We start from the raw sequence: 13884 nt of genomic DNA, 5'->3' as shown, positions 1-13884 counted from the left end.
GCTGCACTACCTGAGCCACTTGTGTGGGTTGTAGACTCCGTCTCATGCTACCACTAGAGTGAAAGCACCGCCAGCATTCAAAAGTGACCAAAACATCAGCCAGGAAGCATAGGAACTGAGAAGTGGTCTGTGGTCACCACCTGCAGAACCACTCCTTTGTTGGGGGTGTCTTACTAATTGCCTATAATTTTCACCTGTTGTCTATTCCATTTGCACAACAGCATGTGAAATGTATTGTCAATCAGTGTTGCTTCCTAAGTGGACAGTTTGATTTCACAGAAGTGTGATTGACTTGGAGTTACATTGTGTTGTTTAAGTGTTCCCTTTATTTTTTTGAGCATTGTATATTTAAAAAATATATTTTTTAAATTCCCAGCCCCGGTCCCTGCAGGAGGCCTTTTGGTAGGCCGTCGTTGTAAATAAGAAGTTGTTCTTAACTGACTTGACTAGTTAAATAAAGGTTAAATAAATACATTTTTAAAAAAAATAACAAACATATTCTTTCCATACTGTTAGAATGTTTCACTTGTGGTTAGTCATTATTTTTTGGATATAGTGCTGCCAATATGTTTTATTAGTAAGCATTTATAGTGAGAGTCATGATGACAGATATTGGCCGTTGACATAATGTTTCCAGTTCTTCCAACCAGACTTCCTTTACTTTACTGGTTACCTCCCTGCTGGCATTCATGGAATACTCTTGTCACGTGGAGGTGGATTTCCCTTCAAATCAGCTGCGCGCTGGATGAAACCATTGCCCCAAGAAGTGGACGTACTGTCAAAGAAAACTGTTCATGCTATCTAAAGATTCGTGTGGTAAAAACAGCAACATGATCACAATATATTTGAATTTTCTTTAGTTGGAAAGGTCATTAAATTATTGACACTGCATGTAATAACCCCCCACGGAAGCAGAATATGGGTCATTCCAAAAATGGCGGCGGTTTCTGGTAGTGTGAAGTGAAACTTTCCAAATATTGCTGATAAAACATAGCTATTCTTTAATCTATTTGTATGATTCTCGTCGAGCAGATATTAAAGTAATTATTGTTGGACTACTGCTGTATCTGACATCAAGCAACACGGTCGAATGAAGATCGCGAACGGTGGGCTTTCCTCAAAGTTGACGGTAGCAAGATTGCCTTTCATTGAATGTGATCATAACGATTGTTGTTGTCATCTCTACACGGAACTCGAACAACCCGTTAAGGCTAGCTAGCCCGTAAAATTACGTTAGATTCGTCTTTTACCGGTTATTTGTCCTCAACCAGATTGCCTTGTTTGTATATTGGGGTCAAGGCTCCCGTGCCCGTTTTACGTCATCCGTCACACACACACACACACACACACACAGCGAGGTTGATGCCCGTAAATGTTGTGTGCCCTGTCGCAAATAATTTCTTGATTTGCTAGCAGCATAACATAAGTAATGTTGCCCTCTAACTTGCTTTATAATGTGATAGCCAGTCTACTTCCTGTGGCTAACTATAGCTGGTTGACAACAGTATTAGTGTTGGCTAGCTGATGGCAAGCCATCAATCAAGATAGCTAGGGTGCGTTTAGCAGGGCACAATGTTGTGGAGCGTTACAAACATGCCTTTCTGACATGTAGAATACGGAGCCACAACGACAGATGTCAGCTCCCACTCAGCCCAGTCAAAGCTCTTCTCTGTCCTGGGACCCCACTGGTGGAACAAGCTTTCCCCCCCCCCTAATGTCAGGACAGCGGAGTCCCAGCCCATCTTTTGCTAATTTATTTGAAACCCTAACTCATCAAAAGAGTATCTTAAATAAGTAAATAATTCTCTGCAATTGTCTTTTCCTGCTAGCACTGGCTTTGTTGATAATTTACTTATCAAAAATGTAAAATGTACGTAGGGGTGTGGTAGCAAGACTGTGGTGTGTTGTCACACCTAACTATCTTAACATGCATACACTAATTGTAAGTCTCTCTTCGTTTAGTTTGGTTTATCAAAGCATAACATGTATGTGGTAGAGCTTGGGCGATAAACCGAAAATCATAGACACATCAAATTTTAACACCCCGACCTTACCGATCACTTATCACATCCATTTTGCTGATACCGTTCATTACGATAAGTAACCTATACTAGAGAAATGTGAAGTTTTGAATGAAAATAAGTTTGCTAATATGGGTGAATCTAATGGGACAATTGATGGCTAACAACCATCAAACTAGTAGTAGTTTAAAGGATAATAAAACACTTTAAAAACTGTGAGTGCACATTCATGTTAAAAACGTATTGTTCTGTTTATCGTTATCTCATCAATTCAGGGAATTTATTGCAGTATAGATTTTTGTCCATATCGCCCAGCTCTCGTATGTAGCATCATGGCGGAACAATGTAACATTTTAGTGCTCACATATAACTGCCAATTCTGTCTTGTATGATAACGTTAGATTTTTGTCTAGAAAATAGATTTCCAATTTAATATTTGATCAGCCTGCCTGTTCATTTCTCAATTTGTGTGGATCTATTTTGTATCCTATTTGTTAGCTTTAAGTTTAATTTCTTAAATGATCTACGTTCGGTAAACAGGTGACATTGACAGCTCACTTTTCCCTCCATGTGATTGACAGCTGTCCTTGCAAATCAATGGACAAGCTTCAGGACCTCAGCCAATCCGAGTTGGAGGATTTGCTGGACAATACAGAGCGGGTGGAGTCCATGGCATTGGAATCTGATGAGGTAAGCAATCACGTCTTTGCTTTGTCTCATTGTCTGTCGATTGTGTCTTAAATAGATTGAGTTGTAGCCTGGTCCCAGATCTGTTTGTGCTCTAACCAACTCCTATGGTCATCTATTATTGTCATGCGTCATGTTTGGCGTGACATTGACCACAGGACTTTGCAAGACGGCACAAAACCGATCTGGGACCAGGCTAGTCGAGATGCGCCTCATACTGAAATGCCTCCCGTGTTTTTTTTGTATCTGAGTAAGGGATAATGAATAGCCAAGTTTGTCTATAGGGCCTATCTCTGAGATGAGGCCTTGCTTTTTCTGTCAGGTCACACAACTTGGCTATTACTCAGTGTAGGACCTAGATGATTGATTCATCGGAGGACGGACATCTAGGTCTCATCTCACTCTGACCAGTAGCAATGTCCAGGCTCATCCTGCCATCAACAGTCATATTTACTTCTCTTCCACCTTTGTCCATAAGTCCAAAACACTAACCAATGAGTTTCATTTGTTTGTCTCCACTCTTCACGTGGGGAGTTATGTTCACTAGATGCAAATGACCTGTTCCTGGCTAACTCGTCGTGTTAAGTTGCTGCTGTCTTGGCTAGCCAGGTCTGCCCTAAACAAAAAATATGACTTTTGTCAAGCAGGTCTCAGAAGGCAGGACCTGGCAGCTTCTGTCATACACCGACTGGTAATGTTGTCATTCAACGTGTTGCCGTGGCGTCACGTACAGGAGGAGAGAGTAGTGCCCTGAGCAGGACTTGAACCCGGGTCGCCTGACCCCCAAGACGAACGCACTATCTACAATCCCAATAACGCTATCCCAAATGGGAGCAATCCTATCATGGTGATCAAGGCTAGGGTCATTATGAGAATTAGCGAGCTATGGAAGTTCACGTCCGGTCGCTACAATGTCTGTCGTACATAGTCCCGGTCAAAAAGACATGAAGGAAATACAATGTATTATTGACTCCTCCTCCTTCTTCCTCGTCTATAGATTCAGAACATCCAGCTGGAGAGGGAGATGGCACTGGCCTCCAACCGTAACCTGGCAGAACAGAACCTGGACATGAAGCCTCGCCTGGAGAGACAGCGAGAACATCTAGTGGAGAGATACTCTGAACTGGAGGGAGTCAGAGAGACCTACAGACAACACTGTGACCAGAAAGGTAAGGGATAGAGGGAGGGATGAGAGATGGAGAGATGTAAGAGAGACCTACAGACAGCACTGTGACCAGACCGGTAAGGGATGGATGGAGGGAGTCAGAGAGACCTACAAACAGCACTGTACCCAGGGAGGGAGGGATGAGATGGGAGGTTATTGATGGATAATAGATAGAGATGAAGAAAAGCAACATTATAGAGGAAGAGAGAGAGGATATGGAAATAGAAATAGCAAGATGGAGCGATGAGCGGGAGGGAGACACAGACAGACGGCAGGAACAGACTTGAGAGAGATTGTGTAGTGTAGGGATAGATCTTGTCTGGCCTGTTCAGATCCTGGACACTCAGTTCGTCTCTACTAGTCAAACACAGTGACTGTGTCCCAAAAGCACTCTCTCGCCTATATAGTGCACTGCTTAGGTAGTATAGGAAATGGGGTGCCATTTGGGGCTAAGCCTTGGTCTCTACTGGTTACACAGACACACACACAGACAGGCTTCCAGATCTGGCCTGTGTGTCTGTCTGCCAGGGTCTCCCTGGATACCACCCCATCAGCCCCCATTCCACTGCCGTCAGCTCTCAGACCAGGCCGTGTGATCTGTGTACATGCACACATTACCTTCCCGCAGCCTTGTTTTGTCAGCTTTTCATGAGAAGCTGTGTTTGTGATGGTGTCCGTTTGCAGGGCTGGAATTGGGTACGGCTCATTATAGTTACGTCATATGTTTTTCCTAAAGGTGATTAGGTCATATCGTTGTTATTTCGCCCCTGAATCAGTCCTCCGAGTGATTCACCTTGACTGGGTGTTAACCTTGAGCTTGCCCTCATTGAGAAGTCTACCAGAGGTATTTGAAGATGCATGAAAGTCGATTTTCCTGTTGCGTGTGTATCCATGTTTATCCAACATTGAGCTTCATGAGATTTGTTTGTTCTCATATTTAAATGTGTTTTAATAGCCTTCGGCGGTATCCAGATTTTCATACCGTCCTCCTCTCATTCTGGGATTTACGGTGTTACCTGTATGGCACACATGGGGGCGCTAAAAACGCAAGAGAACCCATTGTGCTTCTATTACCAGAATGCTAGCAAAATTAGCACAAACTAATAGTGAAATCACATAGATGCTGTTAGCTAAGTGCTAACAAGCGAAAACGAACAAATGCATTGCAAATCCAGTTCATAAAGTTATACAAGCATAGTTAGTAACTACCGAATGACGTTTTTGGAGAGTGTGGACGTTTCCGAGAGAAATCGCGCAAATGAACAAAGTTTTGGCGCGTGCTTTTCTGAAGGAAGAGCTGCAGATGGGCAGATGGGAGGAGAAAGAAAACTATAGTAGGAAGCACAGGGGGTGAAAAATGGCTACATTTAGAAGTGAATTGCGTACAATTGTAACTTCATCACCTCTTGTGTGCCGCACAACTGGGATTCGCCGATAGGTATCAAACGCTACGGACTCACTAGCTCGCTTTCTCCCGTTGTGCCACACAAACACACACGTGACTGTCTCAACTGTTCTGGCGAACAACAGTAAGCTTCATAATGTAAAGTAATGTGACGGGTGAAATGAAGAACGCAATCTGCTTTATCTCCTAACATATTGCACAAGTTGCCTGCGGGTAATAACTTAAAAAGTAGCTACAAATGTTCCAATTTATTGAAAAACTTCAGTTAAGTCGTTTTGACGGTATTGAAAAAACCAGCCTGTGGCTTTTTCCCAAATACCCCGGGATATGGTATATACAGTATACCTCCCAAGCCTACTGTTTAACAACAGGCGTGAAGCATTGTGCTGTCGGTGTTGTGTGTGTCTACGGGGACTGAGAAGCTTGGCGTGACATTGAAGTGTGGGAGGTGTTTATGCCCCTTTCTCTTTTCGCCCTCTTTCTCCCTTTTTCTCTCTTACACTATACTGGTCTCCTACACTCCCTCCCTCCCTCTATACTGGTCTCTCCCTCTATACTGGTCTCTCCCTCTATATTGGTCTCTTACACTCCCTCCCTCTATATTGGTCTCTTACACTCCCTCCCTCCCTCTATACTGGTCTCTTACACTCACTCCCTCCCTCTATACTGGTCTCTTACACTCCCTCCCTCCCTCTATACTGGTCTCTTACACTCACTCCCTCCCTCTATACTGGTCTCTTACACTCCCTCCCTCCCTCTATACTGGTCTCTTACACTCACTCCCTCCCTCTATACTGGTCTCTTACACTCACTCCCTCCCTCTATACTGGTCTCTTACATTCTCTCTCTCCCCCCCCAGATGGCATCATGGGGCAGGTATCACCAGAGGGGTTGTTCTCCAGACTCCAGACAGAGGGCGCCAGCACAGAGACTGAGTCAGAGGTGAGAGGCCACAGTGACAGACGACTCAGTCGGAAAATGAAACCGGCAGATTATACTGTTGACGAGATTGGGAAATGCCTATGTATCCTTAAACACAGGACCAATGGCGACAAAATGATCTACTCATCTCTTACTCTATTGAACGCCACACAGAGAACCAGCAGTTGGAATAAGACATAATTATAATGCTAAATAACATGTTCTCAGACATTGTCAATAGTGTGTCCATATTTACCCCCGATCCCTCTCTCCCATTCTTTAACACTCACTCGGTCTCTTTTTCTCTCTTTTTCTCTCTTCATCTCTCTCTCTCTCTCTCTCCATCAGAGTCTGGCAGATGAGTTTCTGGACGGCCAGCTGTCTCTGGACTCGTTTCTTGACCGCTTCCTCTCCCTCCGCTCCCTCGCTCACAAAAGACGAGTGCGGATAGAGAAACTGCAGGAGATCCTGCGCCAGAAGGAGACCGCCGCCGGGGACGCCGGCTCCATGACATCACAAACAAGCGCCAATCAGGACCCAGCGACAACACAGTCATCGCCATGGAATCATCCTCATCAAGCTCCTCAGCAACAACAACCGCAGCAGAATTCCAATCCCAACAATCACTCTAGCTTCCAAAACCCCTCTTCCCAAAATGGCCCTGGCTCCGCCCTACCTTACACCCCTTACCCCGTCGCCCCTCCTAACCCGACAGCCACTTCCGCAGGACCAGGCCCGTCCATTCCCCCAGGTCAATTTCCTCCCTATCCCAGCCCCGGCTCACCTTTCACCTCAGCGGCGAGCTACTCAGCCCGTCCCGCTTTCGGGCCTCCGGCCAATGCCTGCCCGTACCCCACCCAGCCCACGTTCCCTGGCGTCCCCGGCTCAGGGTCTGCGTTCGGGCAGTACAGCGCCCCCTACCCTTCTGCGTACCCTTACGGCGGGATTGAGGGGTATAGCTACCCCACGGGCCCTGCTCTGCCCAACTCTCAGTCCCCCACAGGCAGGCCGTTGTACAGGCCCGGGTTTGGAGTGCCACAGCCCTACTCCTGAACCTTCCTCTGCTCTCACCTCGTCACTCCTCTCCCACCACACATTCTCCAGTCTCTCCCTCATTTTGCTTTCTCTCTCTCTCTCTCTGTCTCTTTCTCTCTCCCTTTCGCTCTCTCTCTCTTTCTTTCTCTCTCTCTCTCTCTCTCTCTCTCTCCCTCTTTCTCTCTCCCTCTTTCTCTCTCCCTCTTTCTCTCTCCCTCTTTCTCTCTCCCTCTTTCTCTCTCCCTCTTTCTCTCTTTCTTTCTTTCTTTTCTTTCTCTCTCTCTTCTCCTCCCCTCCTGTCATTCTCAAGTGCATAACTGTCTCAGGACCTCCCTCCCCTTGTGTTCCAATGTGTTGTTAGAAACACTCTCCCATTGGCTGTCGGGCCCCTTCACTCTCCCCTCTCTCTCCTCCTATTGGCTGTCGGCCCTTTCACTCTTCTCCCTCCCTTTGTGGAATACTGAGCCAATCAACGATACCTTGGCCACGTACGTTTCAGATAGAAATGGAGCTGACGTGACTCCTTATTCTACATGTCAGAGAGTCATGTTCTACATCAAATATATCTACACATGTATTCCTTATCGCTGGTTTCACCCCGTAGCACAAGTCCCTTGTGGCACTGTATGGTATACGCATTGGAGTACATTTGACTTGTTCTAACACCCATATCATTCTACACCGATGTCAGATGACATGTGTTGATCATATTCGTTCGTACATGATGATGTTAACTTAATACCCACCCGAGCCAAAACGTTTTACAGGTGCAGTTCTGTTCAGGGATTCTGTTGTCCTGTAAACTGTCTTTGTCGCTCTTCGTTCTGGTTAGGAAGTACATAAGACAATACTAAAGAAGGAAAATCCCATGAAATCATAACAACTCTAGGACTTGTCCATGTAATCGTATTCATTATGATCTAAAAGGCTAAACTGATCCTATATCAGTACTCTTACTCTGAGCGGCTTTATGAATGCGGGCCCTGATCAGTGGTCATTTTGGAGACTTCAATAACCCGATCTTCTTTCTTATTCACCTGGCTCTGCATGTATGATGTTTGTTTCTATGCCAAATCTGGACATCTTTACAGGTGTAGGATCTTAGTTTGACCTGTTTCTCACAGCAGGAAAATAATCCTGCAGCAAAATGACATGTGGATTATAATGGAGGTTTTTGTAGGGTTCGATGAATTGTCAAGGCAAATAAAGTCTGAAATGAATAACTTAAGACACTTTTCCACCTTGAATACACTATAAGTTTGAATTTTCTGCTGTGCAGGAAATTCCCTGCAACAACAGGGTGATCAAGTTAAGATCCTACATCTGCATATTCTACAAGTTTAGCTTCCAAGTCTTTTTTTTTTCTTGACAGGATGTTTTGGTTGGTTGGTTTAGATGTTTTGATGCCTATTGACAATGACGTCATTGTTTACAGAATCATATCTGTATTCTCTGTCGAGAATCATGCCTGTTTCTCTTCTCTCTGATCTCTCCGTTTTCTCACTTCACACTCTGTTTTTTCATCTCTTCCCCCACGAGGCTCCCTTGGCGTTAAACTCACCTCTCGTCTTTCTCACCTCACTCTCTATTTCACCCTCTCTCCATAATCTGCCAGTCGACATGAACTGATGCTTGACAATGAATACAATGAGGAAATAGTTTATTTCTGTAAGTTCACTTTCAATGAGAATAATATAATGTGATTTGTATAAATTATTAAAGAGCTGTGATCAATAACAGGTGACATGACATTAAAACAAGGGATTGATAGATTTGCACCCCAAATGGAACCCTGTTTACTTAGGGCTCTGGTCAAAAGTAGTGCACTACATAGGGAAGTGGGTGCCATTTGGGACTCGTCTGCTTGCTTTGGCTCAGAAAGCACAAGAGGAGAGAGCTGTTACTGAGGGGGGGGTTCTACAGAGATTCATACCGCCTTCACGACGGCTCATACAGCATTCATAGACGCATCTTAAAGTCGTGAGCTCTTCAACCTTAATCGGTGGTCTTAAACAGAGCATTACTACATTGGTTGTTATCATGCCCTATGAAGGTGTTTACGAAGCTTCTGTTTAGTTGTTATGTAGGGCTTCTTCATCAGGTTAACTGGTTGGACTGACTGGTGACGTCTACGACCAGGGGGCAGTGTCTTAATGGGATTGTCACACTACAACTGTCCCAAATAGCACCCTACCCCTTACAAAAATGCACTACTTTTGACCAGAGCCCTATGGGCAGAGAATGGTGTTCCGTTTGGGAGACAAGCCTAACACTCCATATTTAAGGAAGAAAAGATGAGTCAGAAATTGGGTTTTAGAAGCCCAACGGAGATACGCAGCATAAATAAGGGGGAAATAAAAATACAAGCTTGGAGCTTGTTTTAAGTTTCTTATTTTTTTTGTGTGAATATTAATTAAACACTGAACTTGATCTAAGAGGGCTGTGTTCTGACTCGTAATTTGAATTATATAAAAAAAATGTTTTATCTACTTATCTTTTCTCTGGTGTTGGGAGAAAATACAAATTCCACGATAACTGGGGTGAAAGTTAGTTTTGACTGTTACTCCAATTGCTTCAAGATGAATTCAATCGGATAGAACTTGATAAGAGTTTAATTGATTTGTTCTGAAAGGGCGTGGGCCTTGCTTGTTTTGTCTCGAACAGAGTTTACTATCAGGCCTTCGTTCCCCCTCGCTGATTGTGATGATCTTTTTCTGATGTGGGCCGAGAAGACCTAACCAGGGAGAAGAAAGAGAGAGAGAGAGAGCGACGGACCTCTGCGGGGAAAGGAGGGCACTGAAGTACTAGGTGACTTCAGTGGAGGAAAAACTCCCACCTACTATCAAATATTCCTACTCAGTGATTATTGTCATCAATCAATTGTTGTGGAACGATTTCTGTAGCTGTAGTCTATCATATATAGTACAGTAGGTGTATGTAGGCTCAATTGTAAATTTACTGATCGACAAATAGCATACAAATTAATACTGTTACAGAACGATTTTAAAAAATGTGAGAAATGTAGATTTTAGTTTTTTTGTTTAACAACTCTAGGAGGAGGAGGGAAAGCGGGATGGTCCTAGGTTTTGAATATTCAGTCAAAGTACGGAGAGAAGTGTCTCATAGAGAAAGGAGGAGGAGGGCAATTTTTTTACGGGGCTTTCTACACATCTACGGCTCGGTAAACCAGAGACTGAAGATGAGAGAAAACGAGAGCAAAAGAGGGAGGGAATGGACGGGTGTGAACGAACAGAAAACATGAGTAATGGTTGAATTAAGAAAATAAAACATTAAGTACAGTGCCTTCAGAAAGCATTCACACCCACACGACTTTTTCGAAATTTGTTGTGTTACAGCCTGCATTTTAAATTGATTAAATGTTGACTTTTAGTCACTGGCCTACAAACAATACCTCATAATGTCAATATATATATATATATATATATATATATATATATATATATATATATATATATATATATATATATATATATTTTTTTTAACAAGTTAGTAAAAAATGAAAAGCTGAAATGTCTTGAATCAATAAGTATTGAACCCCTTTGTTATGACAAGCCTAAAAATATTCAGGAGTAAAAATGTGCTGAACAAGTCCCATACGTTGCATTCACTCATTGTGTGTGCAATAATAGTGTTTGACATGATATTTGAAGGACTACTTCATCTCTGTGCCCCAGACATTCAATTATCTGTAAGGTCCCACAGTCGAGCAGTAACTTTCAAACACAGATTCAACCACAAAGACCAGGGAGGTTTTCCAATGCCTCGCAAAGATGGGCACCTATAGATAGATGGGTAACATTTTTTTTTAAATCAGACATTGAATATCCCGTTGAACATGGTGAAGTTATTAAATACACTTTGGATGGTATATCAATGCACCCAGTCTCTTCAAAGATACAGGCTTCCTTCCTAACTCAGTTGCTGTTGACATGAAGGAAACCACTCAGGGATTTTCACCACGAGGCCAATGGTGACTTTAAAACAGTTACAGAGTTTAAGGACTGTGAAAGGAGAAAACCGAAGATGGATAAACATTGTAGTTGCTCCACAATACTAACTTAATATTTCAAAACATGCATCCTTTTTGCAACAAGGCACTAAAGTAATACTGAAAAAAAAAATGGAATAGTGATGAACTTTTTGTCCTGAACACAAAGTGTTATGTTTGGGGAAAATCCTGAGTACGACTCTTCATATTTTCAAACATAGTTGTGGCTGCATCATGTTATGGGTATGCTTGTATTTGACTGGTCGAGTTTTTCAGGATAAAAAAAAGGAATGGAATGGAGCTAAGCACAGGCAAAATCCTAGAGGAAAACCTGGTTCGGTCTGCTTTCCACCAGACACTGGGAGATGAATTCACCTTTCAGCAGAACAATAACCTTAAACACAAGGCCAAATCTACACTGGAGTTGCTTACCAAGAAGACAGTGAATGTTCTTGAGTGACCGAGTTACCGCTTTGATTTAAATCTACTTGAAAATCTATGGCAAGACCTGAAAATGGTTGTCTAGCAACGATCAACAACCAATTTGACAGCATGAAGAATTTTGAAAGACTCTCAGCTCTAATTGCTGCCAAAGGTGCTTTTAACAAAGTATTAATTCAGGGGTGTGAATACTTATGTAAATGAGATATTTCTGTATTTCATTTTGAATAAATTAGAAACCATTTCTAAAAACACGTTTTCACTTGGTCCTTATCGGGTATTGTGTGTAGATGGCTGAGATAAAAATAAATTGTCCATTTTGAATTTCTGCTGTAACACAACAAAATGTAGAACAAGTCAAGGGGTATACATATTTCCTGAAAGCACTGTAGGATAACAAAGAACATAATAATAATATGGTTATTAAATAGGATATAAAATAATATGATATGGTCATTTAGCAGACACTTTAATCCACAGCTAATGTATTACGCTACAGTTAAAGGGAAGGTTGTACACAACACTATCCACAAACTAACAGCGGATTTATAATATCCCCCTTAAGTTCTCTAAATTCCCCAACAATATAAATGATAATCAATACATAGTGAACAGGTAACTGCCAAAGTAAAAGAAACAATTGAGTAAATGAGGGATACAAAGTATATTGAACGAAGGTGCTTACACACAATACACTTCCTATATTGTATATTAAGCAGTTAGCATCCCATCATGCTTAGCATCATTTATTAAAATGCCCAGTTGCCCAAATATATTGGCTACCATGGCTAGAAAAATAGATCTCAGTGACTTTGAAAGAGGGGTCTCAAAGAGTCATAGTGTAGGGTGTTTAAAGCGTGTGTGAAATCTCAACCCAATTGAACACTTATGGGAGATTGAGCGGTGCCTGAGACAGCGTTTTCCACCACCATCAACAAAACACAGAATGATGGAATTTCTCATGGAAGGATGGTGTCACGTCCCTCCAGTTCCAGACAGAATCTATGCCAGGGTGCGTTGAAGCTGTTCTGACGGCTCGTGGAGGCCCAGCGCCCTATTGACACTTTGTGTTGGTGTTTCCTTCATTTGGGCAGTTACCTGTAGATGTGGCCTATGCAGGAATCAAACTCATAATAGGGATCTTGCTGCAAACAACTGGTGTACCTGGCATTGGTGTGTACATTGACCTATTGGAGAACACACACACACACACACACACACACAAACACAGGCGCACAAACACACTTCACTGTTGGAAGGCCTATGAAAATCAGGGTCATGACTGACTCAACAAAAATGTCTAAAAGTGAACAATTCTAATTGTTCTTTCTGCCTCTCGCACTTTTCCTCCACTCTTCTCCTTTTCACTTCTTTCTTTTCTTCTTCTCTCTTTCTTTTTTTTGTGCCTGTCTTTGAAGTGAGGAAGTTTGCAGAAAACCTCTCAGAAGAAAAGCAGCAAACGCCAAAGATGAAGAGAAGGCTTTATGGATAGAGAAACAGAGGGTGGGGAGAAAGGAGAGCGAGGAGTTTAGACTTCTGCACCGTTTCCTCTCTCTTCAGTCTGTCTGTCGTTTTTTTTTTGCGCGCATTGGTCTCTCTTCTCTTCTTCTCTCCCCTGTTTTTCTCAAGCTGGTCATCTCCAGAATGAATAGAAGGCTTGTACTTACAGTCCTGGCCCTGAATGTTGGTAAGTCTTTATTGAAATACAGTCTCGTGGTTTCCGTGAGTCCATTATGATACACAATTTTCTCGTGTTCTGATACACTACACTGACATTGATGGTTGAACTCGAAGCAGCAGAATTGTAGTCATTTGGCTGCGTCCCTATTCCCTATCAGAGATAGGCAGTATTTCTGTTACATGTATTTGATATGTGTTTTTCAATTACTTCTGAGTATTTTAAAATGTGTATTACACTGGGCTAAACTCCAATGTATTTTGTAACAAGATACTTTCGAGAGCTGTCATTTTTATTTTCAAAATACTTTTCTACACATTTTTTTTTATAGCGGTTCACAATTGTGCGTCCCCCTTTCTCCCTGCATTGGTATCATCATTTTGATGGCACTGTGGTGTGCTAAAAGCATCTGCTAAATCAATGAAAATATCAATGTAAATGTGAAATTGTACAATTGCAAAGGATGCTGAGTATTATTCTAATGAAGTCCAACCCGAAACAAGGCCAATAACAATAACCAGT

General features: G+C 42.6%; 2 protein-coding genes across 4 annotated transcripts in view; both read left to right on the top strand.

Annotated features, from left to right (window-relative positions):
* Positions 1-664: 664 nt before the first annotated feature.
* Positions 665-9669, top strand: LOC110497429 (uncharacterized). 3 transcript variants are annotated; one of them, XM_036954355.2, is made up of 5 exons: positions 665-816; positions 2603-2711; positions 3706-3877; positions 6138-6220; positions 6548-9669. In XM_036954355.2, the coding sequence occupies exons 2-5, from the start codon at positions 2619-2621 to the stop codon at positions 7250-7252; spliced, it is 1053 nt and encodes a 350-aa protein (XP_036810250.1). In that variant the 5' UTR covers positions 665-816; positions 2603-2618; the 3' UTR covers positions 7253-9669. The 3 variants fall into 3 exon arrangements, with proteins under 3 accessions (XP_036810250.1, XP_036810248.1, XP_036810249.1); XM_036954353.2 differs by having other exon boundaries at positions 682-1129; XM_036954354.2 differs by lacking the exon at positions 665-816 and adding an exon at positions 900-1106.
* A 3454-nt stretch (positions 9670-13123) lies between these two features.
* Positions 13124-13884, top strand: part of LOC110498555 (uncharacterized) — a 6530-nt gene continuing 5769 nt past the window's right edge. Inside the window, exon 1 of the mRNA XM_021575217.3 lies at positions 13124-13371. Within this exon, the coding sequence (XP_021430892.2) occupies positions 13329-13371 (43 nt within the window). The 5' untranslated portion in view covers positions 13124-13328. The remainder of the gene's footprint in view (positions 13372-13884) is intronic.

Source organism: Oncorhynchus mykiss, chromosome 19 (genome assembly GCF_057628025.1).
Source record: "Oncorhynchus mykiss isolate SJ-2025 chromosome 19, ASM5762802v1, whole genome shotgun sequence".
Classification (NCBI taxonomy): domain Eukaryota; kingdom Metazoa; phylum Chordata; class Actinopteri; order Salmoniformes; family Salmonidae; genus Oncorhynchus; species Oncorhynchus mykiss.
Note: the sequence above shows the minus strand (reverse complement) of the source record. Positions and strands in the feature narration are given on the sequence as shown.